General features: G+C 42.7%; 1 protein-coding gene across 4 annotated transcripts in view; it reads right to left on the bottom strand.

The window, feature by feature from the left end:
* PIP5K1A (phosphatidylinositol-4-phosphate 5-kinase type 1 alpha) overlaps positions 1-18,065 on the bottom strand; it is a 32,594-nt gene that overhangs the window by 11,899 nt on the left and 2,630 nt on the right. For 3 of the 4 annotated variants that reach the window (XR_004421497.1, XM_033092101.1, XM_033092099.1), the window contains exons 2-6: positions 5,113-5,144; positions 3,451-3,531; positions 1,508-1,638; positions 981-1,098; positions 646-798 (exon numbers count right to left, since the gene is read on the bottom strand). Coding sequence is in view for 3 of the 4 variants with exons in the window: in XM_033092101.1 (XP_032947992.1) it covers positions 646-798; positions 981-1,098; positions 1,508-1,638; positions 3,451-3,531; positions 5,113-5,144 (515 nt within the window). In the remaining variant the exon portion in view is untranslated. Of the gene's footprint in view, positions 1-645; positions 799-980; positions 1,099-1,507; positions 1,639-3,450; positions 3,532-5,112; positions 5,145-7,010; positions 7,033-18,065 lie in introns of those variants that run through there. The other variant, XM_033092100.1, reaches the window with a different exon arrangement.

Below are 18,065 nucleotides of genomic sequence, written 5' to 3'. Positions count from 1 at the left end.
CGTTGCCACCTACCTTCCACGTCCATAACCTGGGCTTCAGGTACGGCTGGTCTGCCCGTAAGCCCACACCGCATTTGTTTACAATTTCCCAGTGCGCCTCATGAGGGCATCGCCAGCACCCCGAGCCACAGACCCTCCAATACAGTAACCAGGCAGGATACTGAAGGCATGATGATATATTCCTCCGGAGAGGTTTAAGGGAAGCCAGCGCTGAAAAAGTCGGACCCCTTAGCCCTTGGGTTAGTGTATTCCTGGCTGTGATGGGAGGCCAAGGAAAGCTCCCTAACTTCTCCAGAACCTGCAAAAGCAATCGGTCAGAGTAAAAGTGGACAGAGTACTATCGAGAGAAGTAACCAACCTCATCTTCCACTCTAAGAGCTGCACTAAGAACAGAAATCAAAATTTTCACTGAATCTTGCCGTTGGGTAGGACAGGCTAAAGACAGGTGAACAAAACCCCCTTAAAATAGGACAGGTGAATAAAACCCCCTTTAGCCACAGACAGGCAAAGAGATGGGGGGAAAGCACAAAGATGAACTCTATTCCGCAGACAGGCGCTGCCGCTGTTCGCCCCCTGAAGACCGCCTCCCCAGCTCTGTCCTGGAGAGCAGTGGGGAGCACAGGCGGCCACTTCCCTTCTCCTCACCATGTAGTATCCTGGAAGCAGCTTCTGCAGAAACTCCGCCTCTTTATGCTGGACGGTTTTAATGATGAATTCGTCGTCACTGGAGACGTAGAAGAGGGAACCACTGGCCCCAGAGTTGCAGAGTTCAATCAGCGGCTCACTGCAGAGGGAGTACTGGGGCCCAGAGAGAAGAGCAAGAAGTTCAGAAATACCAGGGGCTGCCCATGCAGAAACCAACTTCAGGTGCAATTCTGTTCTAAAGGAAAACCAGAGCCAGGCTACGGAGACAGAGGGTCTTCCTTCGGGAAGATCCCTCTGACACTAGAGTCACAGGGTCATGAGAACCGGAAGCTTACCAAGTAATCATCAGGCCGGATACCAAATAACTCCCGAAAGTAGCGGAAGGCAACAGGTGCGTAGGTCTTGAACCGAAAGTCGTTGTAGTGATGGGCAGGGGTCAGGTTGCTCCCTTCACTGTGGGGACAAATAGAAGCCAGAACTTACCCACGCTGGGAAGACACTCAACACTCACCCCGAGGCAGGTCAATACATCCCCCCGAGAGGACCAGAGGGGTCAGATGAGTCAGTTACTTAGTGGGTCAGGGGCACAAGATTGGGATTAAAACATGGGCACAGGGAATAACACTGCCTCTTCTCAAGTGCATGGAATTGTTGTTTAGGGCTCACTGCACAGGCCAGAGGCTCGCAGAGGCATCCAAGGACAGCGTCTGCTCCCCAAATTCTAGAGTCTACATCACCCTGATTAAGACCAGGCTAAGGACCGGACACATGTCTAAACTGGACCTGAAGCCCTACAACTGTCGCGGGTGGTATGAAAAAGCCCCCTTTTCCAGGCCCTGAGCCTGGACACGAGTGTCTGTACCTGGGGAAGAAGATACTCTCCACCACGTAGAAGTCTTGCATGAGGACATCCCGCTCTGGTTTGGTGCTCAGGCTCCCCACGGTGTGAGTAATGCCTAACTGGATGGCACCTTTCAAGGCTGATGAGGTTGTCTGAAAACAAAACAAAAACGAGAGGGAAGTTTCTAGTATTAAATCTGATCACAGCAATAAAAGCTCAGGAGGGAAGAGCCAGGAGTACTCCAAAGCAAATGCCCTTCTGGTCGAAGGTCAGACTAAACTGCGGCAATCCATTTTCCCCCTTCCCATGCTTTCCATTGCGGTTTAGCCTGGCAAAGAATGGAAGGACACAAAGATACAGAGTAGCAAAGGTGGGACTGTCCTAACCAGCCCCAGCAAGCCAAGGTGTTCCCTGCTACCCATACCTATATTTGGAAGATACATTGTATTGAGAAAACAATGGTAGGTCTCACTCCAACAGTTCCTTCCCCCAAAGTATCTGGGACCCTCCAAACATTTCATTCATCTGATAGAGAATGTAGCTAAAATTAACAGATATTCTGATTGACTTGACTACCCGGCTATAAGCTTCAGTTCTCTAAGGCAGCACCTGACCGGTATCCTAAGGACAATACAGTGGAAGGAAAAGAAACAAGAACAATAAAATAACCCTCCTAACTGAAGAAGAAAGCCTGAAAAGCCTCAATTCCTAACAGAAGTACTTAGACTTAAAATGATCATACTGTGGTCAAAACACAAATGCACGAGCCCCCATCTTACTATCCAGCCTTTGAATCCCACGGAAAAATATTGCATCACTCAGATCTGTGCAGTCCATTCAGTGGCCACCGGCCACAATGGCTGTTTCACTTTAAGTTAAAATTCAAATAAAAGTTCACTTCTTCAGTTTTACTAGCCACATTCATGACTCGTGGCTGCCATCTTGAGTAACACAGATATAGCACTTCGATCTCTGTAGAAAGTTCTATTGGACAGTTTTGTTCTAAATGATTTCCCTCATCCCTAACCCTCACCAGTTATCATATTTCTACTTAGTCCTCATTGGGCATTAAACTTATAACTAGTATTTTTCTTTAAAGCGTCTGCCTCTCCAATTAGACTAGAAACTCATCTTTTTGTCTCATTGTTCAGCACATAAGAAGAGCTCAATAAATGTCTGTTAAATTGACATTCAGAGCGCATTGCCGGGGAGTCAGGTCCCTGACTGAGAAGGAGTCAGGCCACCTCAATTACTGGGAACAATGCAATATAGGCAGAGAACAGACACAAGAAAATTTATGTGGGCTGCTCTGCACACTGCCCCTTGGGAAGCCTGAGCATTTCCAAATTAGTCCAGAACTGAAGAATCAGGATCACCCCAACATGCTGTTGTTGTCCTGTTGTCTCTTCACCAGTTCAATTTTCTGTTCTTGGCTATTACTACTATCTTTCCAACTCATTTAAAAGCTCAAAAAGCAGGTGTTCTAGGCCCTAGTCACTTGCTGAAACTACAATTTATCAAAACACACACACACACACAGAAAAACATTCGACCTGCTATATTACCAGGCTGGGTGGGGTCTGGCCTTGATTTTATGCACAACCAGGCACTGGAGGAAAGACAGAAAGACTTCAAGAGACCTGGTTCCCTGTAGCGAGGGAAGAATGGCCTGTGGGCCTTGTTACATGTTTATACGTAACAGGAAAACCCAATTTCTCCAGCTCTGTGAAATAAACAGTATTCAATACTAGATTTGTCCATTAAGCATATTCTCATTTGCACACACACCTACAGATGGGAGAAAATTCACTTCACCCTTTGTGAAGTCTGAAGTCCAAGTTGTATGACAGCTATTGTGCAAAGGCTTAGGATAGCAAGAAATGGGACAGAACATGGAGAATATCAAGGGGACAGAACTATTATCCCTTCCTGGAGTAAGATAAAAGGGTTCCACCCAGACATACCTTCTTATATGTTGTCTCTCCTGAGGAATCAACACTTCGGTGGCCTATTTTCTTAATGGGCATGCCAGAGGCGTACGACACCTGAAAAGAAGAGCCAAGATTAGTATATAATCCCCACACAATAAACCAAACAGCTACCATGATGGTACATCAAAACAAAACAAACCAACACACCCTTTTTTTAGCTTATGAACATTTTCAAAATCTTCAGAAGACCCACCCCATGCAAATACATGGCGATAGGGTTGCTTCGCAGTGAATTAACTGGCTGAAAGGACATAGAAAAAAACTCCAAGGGACACATATTTCATATTGGGTCCTCAGAAAGATGACATAGAAAGTGACAATGAGTATCATTAAAGGAAAGGAACAAGAGAAGTAAGCAATAGCCCCAGAAAAAAAGGATAAACCTCAGTTCACAAAAGTGAGACAGGTTAGAAGTAGAGTTCCAGAGAGCCTGTCTTTTTTCACCAGCTTCCTTTCAGAAATTACTACCCCTCTAACCTTCAACCCAGTCTGAACACTAATTGCTCAGATGGAAAGCACCAGCAGAAATGACCCAGCCACTGGCAAATGAAAGTATGCAAACCCAGGAATTAAAAGACTGAGGCAGTAAGACGACCGCCCTGAGATAGGGGCCTCAGAGCCTCGAAGAGATTCCTGAGAACGTGACATGGCTTTGCTTCCCACTCACAGGACAGCCCCTGAAATAAGGAGGGAGTAAAACCAGTAGAGCAGAGCCTGCAGGGCTATTCCCCACGGCCATGATGCCAGCACAACAGACAGGTCCTCAGCATGTCACGATGTCAACACCCATTAAGTCGGTCAGTAAGCCAGAAGGCAAACACACAAGAGGAAGGAGGATGTCGCGATCCTAGGGTCTGATCGGCAAGCTCTCCTCTTCTCGCTAAGGCGGCAGTGCCAGAAAAATCCCAGTATATATCCTCACAGATCCTGGAAGATGTTCTCAGAGAAAAGCCTAAAATAAAATCACAGGCAAAAAGGGCCCACATTCTGAGGTCCCGCCCCCATCACAAAACCCAGCAGAGGCAAGAAGGAAGCAGAGGGTTGGAAAATACTCTGTGGGAAGAAAGTTAAGCAAATGGAAACTATTTTGCACAGAAAAGACAAACTTTGGAAGTGAAAAGCTTCTGTATGGTTAAAAGAAGTTATTCCAATTCCCAGGAGCTACGCAACCAGGAGGCAGTAACAGCAGAAACACGCGAGTGGGCTTTAGTGTTGCACTGCCTGGGTTTCAGTCCCCCACTCATTAATCCCACTTAACTGTGGGACCTTGAGCAAGCTATGGAAGCTCTACCCTCACTTCCTTCATGTGTAAAACATGGATTATAACAGCAGCTCTTCCCTCATGGAAGCTGTCTGCAGGATTAGATTAAGGGTTCCCTCAAAGGGCACTCAGGCACATTATTAACTCCTTGGTACATTGCATTAGCTACATTACAAAATGCTCAATAAATGAGCTCGTGTTAATATCCATACCAAACTGCAACAGGAGAGCTGTGTAATTTCTAGCTTACCGAAGAGATGTAAGAACCCTGTCTAGCTCTCAAGACCCAAGTGGGGGAAAACAAAGGTCGTAAAGAGCTATCTTCCTATCGCAGAATTAAAGTTTTAGAGCCGTCATATCAACATGCAACTTACCTCAGATGTCGTGGATCTCTTGACTCCAGATGCTGTTCAAAAATAAACAAAACACAATCATAAGTGTGTGTACGTACACACACACACACACACACACACACACACAGTCTCCACCACGCACACTGAAAGAATCAGGGTCTGAGTCCAGCTAGACCTGACCATGAACTTCCTGCCTCCTGCTCTGTGATACCAGATCCTTCTGGAGAGATTTTTAAATGTCCTTCCTCTCCCTCCTTCGTGCCCACAGAGCCCTTACGTACATTCCATTCTGTTCTAGTCCCTTTTCTTACTCCAGTATTCACGTTTGTTCTGGGAAATATATCTGTTCTTAATACGTCTAACATCAGAGTCAGAGGATCACACTGATCCCACGGCTGAAAGAGAAAGGGCGTAAGACATCCCCAAGACACTGGAGAATCTGGGCTTTGATTCATTTTTCCTCTAGAACTCAAAGGCTAAGAACTTTCGGAGCTTATTACGGAGCTTTTAGTCCTCTATTATTTCAGAAAAAAGGTAAAGCGTTGATCTGTGGAGACGAGGAGGCTGAGGAGGAGAAAATGCAATGTCAAAATAATGAAAAGGCATTCAGTGCAGGCAGAAACGGATTCTGCATCCCTATAGCCTCGTCTTGATTTCTGCTGCAAACTCAACAGGAATTTGTAGGCATTTACTTACTTACTAATGTTAAGTTTTACTTACTAAATATTTAACCAGTGCAGATGTGTAAGAGAAGTGTGTAGTTAAATCTCATAATTATTATTTATGACTTTTATCCATTTAAACTTAGGAAAGATTTCAAGAATAAGTATGTGTAGAAAGTGACTAAGAGACCATATCTATAGAAAAATCTGCTCTGACAGGTTAAGTCAATTCTTAGGGGTTTGCCATCCCCATAACCTTCCATTATCACGTCGGAGACACATGACGACAGACTTCCTTCCCTTTTCACATTGGAGAATGTTGGACTCTATCTTACTGATATATCACTTCACTCTAGGTCTAAAGAATTCAAAGGGAATAAAGAACATCCATATCAAAGAAAAGTAAAAAAGGGAGTCCAAACGGGATGAATCTTCAATCCTGTAAGTCAATACCTGAGTGAAGACCCCAGTTCCCATCCACATATAAGGATTAATGGTGAGGCAGCAACACAGACACATGGGATTAAGGACAATCAGGTAAATCCCTAATTATGACTGTTTAAGACAAATAAGCAAGTGCCCCGAGACTTCCAGAATCTAACTGGGCTCAGAGAAATGGCTGTGACAGTCTTCAACAGTACAAAGGCCGAAGTACAAAGCACTTAGTAGTACAAAGGCCGAAGACCCAGTATTTCTGGTACTAACAAGCAGAGCAGCAAAATTTCCTTCCTCGTGCTGAGTCAGGGTGGAAAAAAATGGGGAACAGATGGCTTTCATTTCTCTCCCCAAAAAGGAGGCAAGGAAATGTCACCTCGCTGTTAGGAAGACATGCTAAATAAAATGACCCAGAAAATGGGGCAAACACTAGAGCTCAATAATCTAGCCCGTTTGTAGGGAGGTCCAGCGTCAATAAGGTCGACTTGAGCTGGTGAAAGACCAGGAAAATTAGGACGGGAACCCTAAGCTAATGCTTCCAAGGAACAAATAAGCCAGGATGACTCAGATTTATAATTAATGCTGCTACTGACTTACTGCAAAATTGGAGGCGTCCACCAACAAAAAGATAAGTCAAACCTTTTATACGTTACAACCTTGTAGCCAAGAGCAAGTCAACATGCTGAGCTATTTAAAAATCAGAAGGCCTGGGTTCAAATTCCTGTTACACCCGGCAAACTGTTCTGGATATTTCACTAAAAGAGGAAGCTGTATTAGGTTATGCAAAGATTAAATGAGCTAAGCTAAATCAAAGTACTTTACGGACTGTAAAGTGCTACACAAATATGTTGTCATATGTGATCGCTAATGCGAGAGCAAAGCTGGGCCCACAGCAAGGTGTAAAGTTCAATTACCCAGGCCTTCGTGAAATTCTAATTAGTATCGCAAAGTACTTGGCTCCTCCCCAACCCCTCAGCTTCCCCACCCCACCCCCCGAAAGTGCACACACACAACTCCAGAATCAGTGATTCTCTGTGACGAAATCGGATGCTTTTAGTTGAGAAGACAAACACTGCCTCTGGACTTCTTGGTCAGGGCCTGGCCGATCCCTTCCTCTTTTACTCAGAGGGTAGGCGTGGAAGGGATCTGGCAGAACCAAGGACAGCCAACATCCAGTCCTCGTCTGACAGTCTCACCTAGAAAATAACCTTGTCTGTTTGCAAGGAGTTACTGGACAAAGTTAAGCAATGGGGGAAAAAGCAGGTAAGTGATTTAAAGCAGAGTGGGTGTGGGGCTTTCTTACTTTGTTACCTCTCCTAGTTTTGTCACACAAACATGTAGCTCTAGGGCTGCTAACCCCTGTAAAGTACCCAGAACGAGGGCCGAGGGCCGGAGGACTTATCAGTGGGATTTTGGTGCCAATTGCTTACCTATCTGCAACTGTAAAGCAGGGATTAGCGCCAGCTGAGGCAGTCAGAAAGATACTGGGGTTTAAATATTAATGATAATAATCAGACCAAGTAACACAGGGAGGAGGAGAATCAGGATCCAAGACTCACTCTCTTCCTTGCCTGAAGTTTTGCCCCTCGGGCACAGATCAGAGCTCCAACCTACCAAAGAAGAATGGAAGGGAGGAGAAAAATACCTAAAGAATTTTACCAATGTTGCCAGACCATCCAGCTTGGTCCAGAAACCCAATGAAGAGCAGAGTGACATTGCAGGGAACCGTCAGCTAAAGGCTAACAAAGTGGTCCACAGCTCTGCCAATGAGAAACTGTCTACTGAGAAGTCCATGAGACTGAAGACTCACCAGCATGGTACCCGATCACCTCAAAATCAAGCTTTCTCTTCTATCAGTACAGAAAAAGGGAAAAAGGTAAAAAACAAGGAGGGGAACAGAGGGAAGGGGAGGAGGAGGAGTGAAGAGAGACAGAGATCAGCAGAATATTAATCAGCAGAAAGTTTCTCTAGCATCTTTGTGAAAAATACTCTCATAAGGATGTTAGCATTTTATAATCCACATCGACGATCCTTATATGTCATTCTCTTTTGGGTAGGGAAACTGAATAGACGAAAGGGTTCCAATGTTCAAGTTTACTTTTCTCGGGGAAAAAGCTTTCTCCTGAGAAATGTGAGACCTGCCTTTCCCCATCTAAGGCAAAACTCGGAAGGATGACTTAATATGGCCACAGTACCAGCAGTCCACACTAGCAACGTGGCGTGTGCTGCAAGAAAGGGGAGCACATTATCCCAGGGTGGGGGTACAGAGGCTGACAGCTCGGCTACACATGCTATAGAGAAGCTCTGAGACCGGCTTCTCCTCACTGGCTCCATTCTAACACATCTCAGCAGCAGTTCAATGCAGAATTATTTCTGCTCCTCCCCATTTTCATTTATTCAACTACTTATCGATCATCGGTTATACATCAGGAATTATGCTAGACTCTCTGGACAAGTTTTATGTTCCTGACCTGGAGGAACGCACACTATTTCTGCTTTTTTCTTCATCACTTGGAGATCTCCACATCCTCCTATTTCATTTTAATGCTGACCACGATACTAAACTGAAATGCTGAAACGTTCTTAGGAGGGCTTTCTCTCCACTGACCAAACAATTTATATTTTTATGGCCCTTTAAAAGCTTACAAACACATCTTGTTTAGCCCTCAAAACCATACTACAGGGTGTGGGAATTTTTAATTAAGGACTTAGGAGACATATCCACCAAATGTAATGTGTGAAACTTGTCTGGATGCTGATTAGAAAATAAGCTACAAAGATTTCCGACACAGGGTCCTTGAGAGGAGAAATTCAGTAACTTGTTCGTGTTGTAGCTGTGCCAATGCATCTGTGGGTATTGTTTCAACCCCTTCCCCCCCCCCCCTAAATAGAGTACTTCACTGTAGAGATACATTCTGAAGTATTTATGGCTGAAATCACATGAAGACTGGGTTTGCTTTAAAACATCCCAGGGAGGGGTGGTGGTTGTGCTGGTGGCGGCGGCAGCAGCCGCGGCCGGGAGAAGAATATATGCAACAAGATTGGCCAAATGGTGCTGCTGAAGCTAGCAGATGGGTATGTGGAAGTTCATTATACTACTATCTCTATTTTGTGCATGTCTGAAAAGTTTTATAATTAAAAATTTAGGGAAAAAAATACCACAGAATAAAAGAAAGCAAGTCTGGATAAGATAAGCGTCTCCATCGGAGCTGGCTTCTTTCTGAGAGGTTTTCTCTAGCGAAAGCAAGCATTTGGGAGGAAGTTCTAATAGTGCAATTGTTTTTATATTATACTAACGGCCTAATTCATGTCCACAATTTGCCTCCTTCATGACTGTGGGACCCCTACTTACGAACAGGCCTTGGACCAAGAAGCATTTAAACAACTAGCTAGTGTTGCTCTACGGGAAAGAAAAAAATAAAGTCATGACAAACAGGCTGCATCAGAAAAAATAATAGTTCAAGTAACTTATTTATGAGTATGTCAACAGATGATACAGAGCCAACTATGGTGACTTTGAGGCGTAGTCCTTCTACAGAAAGAAGATAATGTGAAAGACCTAGAGAAGCAATGGTGTACTCACTTTGGGAATTTTTCTTTTTCATTCTACTCAGGGCGTGCTCAGTCTGGCTGAAATCTATAGCTGTTAATGAGAACTGATTTTTAAGTATAACAAGTTGAAAACTTAGCTCTTTCAGCCACAAGTGAAGCTGCTGGTCCATTTTCAAGCTAAAAAATCAATAACCATTTATATTATGAAAAAAATCACTCATAAAGGGCCTTTGAGATTTTTAGTCTAACCCTCTGTTTTATAAATAAAAGCACAGAGCATCAGGGATGAGCTCAAAGGCAGCGACAGAGCCAGAACTGGAATCCACATTCCTAAGCTCCAATTTAACTCTTTTTTTCTGAACCATCTTTTGTCTTCAGCTTCCTGGTCAAGGAGAGTCTAGGTGGGACAAGAAAGCACAAGGGCACTTAGCAGTAGGTTCTCACTAGCAGTGTAAAGTACCTTTTGTCTTTGCAGTAAGACAGCAACAATTTTAACAGAGGGGGGAAAAAAAGGGCTCCTTCATCTCAGACGAGAGTTTTCTTTTTGGTGCATGCGGGACCATGACTTGCTCTGATTAAAAGCAGAAGGCTTGATTACTGAATCTGCAATGGACAAAAAGAGGGCATCTGACAGGCAAATGCTTTTGTTTTGTTTTAGGGATCTTGGAATTGACTGCAGCCTCAATTACCAATCCTTGGCATAAATCCACATTAACTTCAAAATAGTTTCTGCAAGAATGATCCATGACTCCACATGTTACACACAGAGGAGCTCAGAATTTTGTTGCTTTTTTAGGAGAGTTGTTATACAATCAGAAGGGTACGTTTCCTTCTGTACTGTTCTCTCCTTCACCAAGGATTACTGGTTCGGTCAATACCCACTCAACAACAAATATTTAATTTGTTAAGTCAAGTTAGTTCACACACAAACTTTCAGGTTAGTGAGGAAGCAATTACAACAGAGTAGGGAGGAATGTGGGCTCTGAAGTCAGAGCACCTAGGTGTGAATACGAGGTCCACCATTTACTAACCAGGTAACCTTGGACAAGTTTAGTAAAACTCTCCAGGCCTCGGTTACCTCATGTCGAAAATGGAGAAATAATACCATGTATCTCACAGGGCTGTTATAAGAATTAAGTAAGTCATGCACAGCACTTATATATACTCTATAAAAACAAGCAATTATTATTATCCCTGTGAATTATGAAACTCCATCTACAAGATGGGAAAGTCGGGGCAAGAGAGGTACAGCAGAGAGGGAAAGAGTGGAGACTCATTTACTGAAACAAAAGGAAATGAAGCTATGGGAAGATTTCGAGGGAGACAAAAGGTAGTGGATTGATTCGTGTGTATCATGGAACTATGAGAAAAGATACTTCTGTGTGAAGATAGCATCTGTTTTGGAGAGGGCAGAGGGAAATGGGAGCTGAAGTACATTGCGCTTACAAGACAGCCACAGCCTTCGCAGAAGAAGACCGTGCACTAACACTACAGGTCTGCAATTGTTACGCGGCAGAGGATTTGGCTGCCAATGAATGCGAGCTCATGCTTCTTCAGCAGATACACATCAGATCTACCTCTCTCATGCTTGACCCCACAGCACAGAAAATTGGAACCTAAATGAGGAAAAACAGAAAGTTATCACTTACTTCTGGGTTGTACTTGCTTATAGCAGAATAAGCATAGCTTTTTAAAAAACTCTCAAGTTCAAAATTACGAACAGGATCTGGCCTGAGCCCCAGCACCACATTGTGAAATGTGAGATGCATTTTTTGCAGTTGTAGATAAATGTCCAAAAAATGAGAGAAGGAAAAGCTCTGGTAGAAAAATACCAAGTCACAAAATTTGTAACCCAAAAATATATGGTGATGGAAGGAGAACTACTCTGGGTGGTGAACACACAATGGGATTTATAGATGATGTAATACAGAATTGTACACCTAAAATCTATATAATTTTACTAACAATTGTCACCCCAATAAATTAAAAAAAAACAAAACAAAAAAAACAATTTGTAACCCAAATCATTTCACTCCAGAGTGATTTCAGGTTGGCAAAAAAATGTCAGGTATAAAACTCTTTTGCACACAGGCTTCTAATCTTTAAGAAAAAGAAAAAAAAAGAACATGTACACATTTTATTTGAGGATCTTCCACTTTTGGAGGCAATTTGGCAATACGTAGCAAAAGGCCTTAAAAACAAGTATGTAAAATTTGACCCAGAAGTGGGAATTTATCCTAAGGAAATAGTCAAGTGAACAAAGATGAATATACAAAGATATTTAATGCAGCACTGTATATAATAACTATAATAGATACAATAACTGGAAAGAATCAAATGAACAAGGGATTGGTGATATAAATTGTGGTGTAGTCATAAAATGGAATAGTATATAACCATAATTTCTATGTGTATTCATGGATAGCATGTCTCAATAAGTTGTTGGAAAAGGTAAAAAAATTACGTAATATTTTTGAAAAATGCACCTCTAAATTCACATGTATTTATACACGTAGCAAGGGGTCCAAAAGATCGTATACCAAAATGTTAAAATATGACTATCTTGAATGGTGGGGTTAGGTTGATTTTGCAACTTTAAATTTCTATTTTTCCTTACCTCCAAAAATTTTCTATTAACAAGTAATTACACCGACAATTTAACAATTAAAGAAAAGACACACACCCAGGTGGCTTTATGGGTGTTCTCTTTGGTTGTATAACCCATTTTCCCCTGTAAACCACCACTCAACAGTCCCACACATACAGAGCAACATAACTCGCCACACCACACATTAACTCAAGGTCATTACAATTCTCTTATGCTGCTGCTACAGGGACAGACTAGAAGGAAAAATATGAAAAGAAAATGCCTTGAATGCTGCCGACAATCCCAAGCTACAAATAAGCCTGACCCCTCTACTCACTCTCTCTCCTACATATTACTTGGAGAGGCCTATTCAACCTGAAACAAACCTACATCAGCACATAGAAGGGGTTTATTTCTCATATCCTTCCGAATATCAATATTGTCCATAAAACAGGGGTACCTAACTTCAGCGTATCTCCAGGATGACAAGACTTGAAAAAATCTAAAAGACCTAGCCTCTGAATTATGAAAATAATTTTTTTCATAATCTTTACTGTTACTAAAATAATTTGAAAGCAGCTGAATCAAAGTGCCAAAGTTAAAACAACTCCATTCTTGCTAACATACAAAGCCGAATCATCACATCATGTCACAAAAAATTCCTCTTGAGTAACCCTGAACGGGTCGCCTTAAGGAAGCATTCCATTTTGGTCTGGGCCCCACCCTACTTATGTTTGTGGTGATGGAGGGACTGGAAGGGCTGGTCCTTGTCACTTGGCCAAACACCACTGTGACTCTCCATAAATGTGCCACTACTAAGCCACTGGAGACTGAGACTCACGATTGCGAGGAAGGAGAAAATGGAGAAGAGGAGAAAAACCCATCACTATAATTCTGAAAAGTGTGAAAAGAGCAAACTTCAGAGGGGAAATGAGTTGGACTCAAAGAGGAGATCACTGAACAAAGACATTTTCAGGTAGTAAAGAGCTCAGAAACCAGAGTTGTTTTCCCCGCGGCGCGTGGAACGAAACAGAGCTGACCTTAATACCAGAGCCTCTCCCTGTGTTTTCAGAGCAGAAGCATTTCCGTCGGAGATGGGATGACATCATCCACCAGACGAGCAACTAAGAGGCAGTGTGTGACTGACTTCGGTGTCTGAAGTATGCATATAATTTGGGGACAGTAGAGGCCGGCCGGATGTGCATTCCTCAGACAAGTGGAGTTGTGTCTCAACAGGTCACAGAGAAGCAATCCCGGAGACCTACCAATGCTACTACCTAAACGTGTGGCCAGTAATTCCTACTACACAGAGCACAGAGACAAACAGGCTTTTCAGAAGCAAAATGCTAACTCTTAGGGGGGGTGTTTGGTTGATAAGATTGAGAGCCAGAGGTACTGCACACCCCTGCAGAGGGGAGGCACGATATGTTCTCCAAATGAAAACACTCAGAAATATGTCTCAAATGTCAGCCTGCCTCACAAGAAGTATTGCTGAGCACACAGCTCTAAGAGAGAGTGTTATTTTTAAAAAAGGTAGCCACAGCTCAGAGAAAAGCTAAATTTTGTTTCCTAGCAGGTATCAGTTTCAGTTTTTCAAGGATCTTCTAGGAAAAAAATCAGAAAAGCAAGGACGCTCCTAGAAACTAGAAGCTAGAAAGCAGCTTGAGCTACCACAGCTAAGAGCCAATTAAGCAGCAAAGAATGAGCCACAAAGGTACTAAGACTCATCTTGGTCACACACAGCCTTTTATGCAACATCTTTGCCACTGGTAACAACCTCTCAACCTCAGTTTCCTAAACTGGAAAATGAGAAAGTGCAATGAAAGATCTCTACATTTCCTTCTAGTGATAAACTTTTCCTTCTAGTTTTACAAGGCAAATTTTATGGTTCGGAGGCCTCGAATATGTATTTCTTGGCACTAAAACTTTGATTGAAAACATGAAGAAAATCTGAGTCCTTCTTTAAAAGACCCGAGTCTCCAGGATAAGCCATCCTTGACCAAGAGGTAGCTGAGATTTCTGGCAGATTGCCACCTCCTAATGCAATGTACAAACCTGGCTTTATCTATCTTGAAACACCAATGAATCTTGCTGGGTTGGAATGTACGTTTCAGCAGAGAAAGCCTAATTTTAATGATATCACAATGAGCCTTAATTGCCCCAACTTTGCACTTCAAGCCAATTACCCACCAATGCAAGGAAATCAGAGATACACGGCCAAGTCGCTTCTCTGCCATTCCTTTCACATAGGTTCTTGTCGATGAAAACTTGACGTTTCCCAGGCTTGTTTACCTCCACTGTGCAAAGGAAAGCCAATCCACTCTACTCTAGCTAATGGTGTGTCTATCCTACAAAACCTCTTCTGATTCCCTCCCCCAACTTCCCTTGCTTACCTTTCCTTAGCCCACTCCCCATCGACTGACCATCTGGGGCAGTGCTTTTCTGGCTTAATTCCACATTGCTGTGCTCGCTTCCGCAGCACATACACTAAAATTCCGAATCGCTCACTAAAGGATACAAGACAAATAATACAATGTATTGAACTCTCTGGTAGGAACTTGCCCCCCCCCTTTCTGCCAAAGTCTTCCTCAGACTCCAACAATATGGAGACTTCCAGAATCAGAGGTTTTTCAATACCTATTGAATACAGACATTACAAATAAATGGACTGGAATTTCACAGGAAGAGAAAGAAAAATGATTGGAGACAAAGTTTAAAAAGATGGAACAGTTGAGGAAAAAAATTGACTTCAAACAAAAAACAGTAATAGAAACAATAGTGGCACATAAAAGATATGAACAAAACAGGATCAACACATAGGTAGAAAGTGAACAATGCTCTCTTTTGGTAGGAAAGGGTGGAGAAGTGAAGTGCAATAGAGGAAATGGGTTCAGGAGTTTCCTCTAGGAAACACCACCAGTCCAAACACTGTGAGACTGAATGGGGGGCTGGGGTTTGGAACACAGAGAAAGATTCCCTCCGCCAGGCTATCAGAAAATAGCACACGTTCTGAAGTATACTTTTACCCTTGATCAAGAAAATACACCTAGTAAAAAGAGGAGAGAGAGAGAGAAAGAGAGAGAGAGAGAAGAAAGTGACAACTTTGGTCTTACTGCTTTCTTATGGCAAGAATATCTCAAAATTCTGCAAGAAAATAGTCAGCTTCAAGGATCAAATAATCACCTCCCTTCTCCCCAGTGCTGTCTCTGGCCTGGTGTTATCTCTGTTGTTCACTTTACAAGCTACAGATTTCATTATAAAGAAAAATAGTTGATAAAATATGTACTAGTTAGTACGTATTTGAGCAGTTATTAATCACAAGAGTTTTATATCAACCCAGAGCAGCACACAGAAATTAACAAGCAAAACATACTATTCTGATAGTCAAAAGCTTAAGCAGCCATGGCAGAAATAAATGGTTAATCAAAAAAAGGACATTCTGATATCAGTTCTCTGGCAGAATCTATCAAGGCGACAAAAGCGAAAGGAGGGGAGGGGTGTCAAAACCCCCTGAAAAGAAAGCAAACAGAAAAATCTCTCCCTACTTACAAAGTATCAAACCAAAATGGTACCTGGTGATATTCTGACTACATGACTTTCCAAATTTCAGTTTCTCGCTCCAGTAAAGTGATTTAAGTTACATGACTTTTCAGTAGTATGGAAGAATTGAAAGGTAAGGGGATCAACCGACAAATGGCTTACACTGTATACAAAGAACACAGACGACAACCCTCAACAAAATCCCTATCACTTGGAGTTATCAGACTACAGCCTCATTTACTGGTAGGGCTCTGCTGGGAAGAACAAAGCCACCAAAATCAAGGACTGATGAGGGTGCCCTACTATAAAGGTCCCAAGCAAAAATGCCTGTGTCCTCTGGGGTTCCGTCCGTAGTTAAGGGGGAAAAAAGTAGGGGGGTGGGGGTGGGGAGAAGAGCTGTACATTTATCTCTAAAGCATTATGCTTATGATAAAATCATACAGGTGAAGGGTGGTAATTTCAGCAATGTTCTGGCCTGAAGCAAAAGGAGCTGCCGGTTCAGATCAGCTAAGGTTTCAAGTTCTTTTTCTTGGGGGAGTCATACGTGATTTTATCACACAGCTCTAATTTCAGGGGAGCAGTGTACACCGTAGCATTCTAACTTTACTTTCTAACTCCTCCATTAACTTCAAATCAAGTCTCCAAAACGCTGCCCCCTTTCCACTGCCTTCTTGGTAGTGAAAAGGGGATTCAGCAGCCAAATTTCAAGCTCTTGCTGGACTAGTCAAACCACAAATAGGGAAATGTGCTCTCTGAACGTTACTGTGACAGATGGTTACACTGTCAACAGCACTTGATCAGGGCTGATTTTATTTTTTAAGTCATGCTACCAGTGTCCAAATAACGATGATGGGGGAGAAAGGAAGAGATGGACTACATTTCCTTTACCCACGAAGCAGCTGATACCAGCCAGCAAACTGCATCACCTTTTATTAACAACCAAAGTGTAAGAATAAGCCACTTATTCTTATTCTTGGCTGCTGTAAACTGATGGCTGCTGTAAGCTGATATTTATTTATAATTGCCTCCCCCAAATTACTCCAATGGGAAAAGATGTCAAACATCTCTCAGAGCATATGGTTTGTGCTACCCTCTGTATTTCACTTGTCAGCAGCATAAAAGACCAGCTCTGGTTTAACGGTGAAATAATCTAGACCGGAGTTTAACACTGGCAGGGAACAAATGTTCTAAACAACCTGTCCTTCCTATTTGCATGCCAGAAGATTCTGAGCCTCCAAAGGTTATGAGTGGCTTATTTAAAACATCAATCTGCCCTGAATCCTGACGTTCTTATTTTGTATCCATTTTCAACACTGCCAGGGAATCTTGCTTTTAGTATTTCCGAGTTTCACCAAAATTTGAGTTCAGCTAAACATCTAAGAACAATAAATTAGTCTTAGGATGGTTAAAAGGTAGACACACACCCTACCTTGAATGTCTGTAAGGCTAGCCGCCTAGCCTTTACCAATTTAGGAAATCATGAACCATCGCTTATTCCTGACGATGCCTAATTCTCCACGTCCCATCCATCCGGAGCACTGCTCTCCACCAATCACAAATAAAAGCCATCCTTAATAGCCTTTTTTTTTGCATTTACTAAGCCCAAACCTAAGTGAACATGCAGATACAGAAAAAAGTCAGTATTGCGTATTTACACACCATAATCCCATAATGTTTTCAGGAATACTTACGAACAGAATTTTTCTTTCTTTCTTTCTTTTTTGAGAATTTTTATAAGTTTATTTGAGCCAAAATGATGACATATGCCGGGGAACAAGATCTCAAATGCTCCCCATTTTTCTTAATCCAACTATTTCAATATTTGCCAAAGAAGCAGAGAAGGAGGGCTTTCCCACGTGGGCCCGGCAGAATGGCTCCCGCAGTGAAGGGTGGCGATAAGAACGGCCATTCTGCCATCAGTGAGGTAGTGACCAGAGATTCCACCATTAGCATTCAAAGCGCATTCGTGAAGCGGGTTTTGAGAAGTGTGCCCCTTGGGCTCTCAAAGAAACCTGGAAATTTGCCGTGACGGAGATGGGAACTCCAGATGTGCGCATGACACCAGACTCAGCAAAGATCTGGGCCAAAGGAGTAAGGAATGTCCCATACTGTATCTAAGTGGGGTTGTCCAGAAAACGTAGTAAGAGTGAAGACTCGCCAAATAAGCTCTATACACGTTGGTTACCTCTGTACCTGTT

This window comes from Rhinolophus ferrumequinum, chromosome 22, assembly GCF_004115265.2.
Source record: "Rhinolophus ferrumequinum isolate MPI-CBG mRhiFer1 chromosome 22, mRhiFer1_v1.p, whole genome shotgun sequence".
NCBI classification, from domain to species: Eukaryota; Metazoa; Chordata; class Mammalia; order Chiroptera; family Rhinolophidae; genus Rhinolophus; species Rhinolophus ferrumequinum.
Note: the sequence above shows the minus strand (reverse complement) of the source record. Positions and strands in the feature narration are given on the sequence as shown.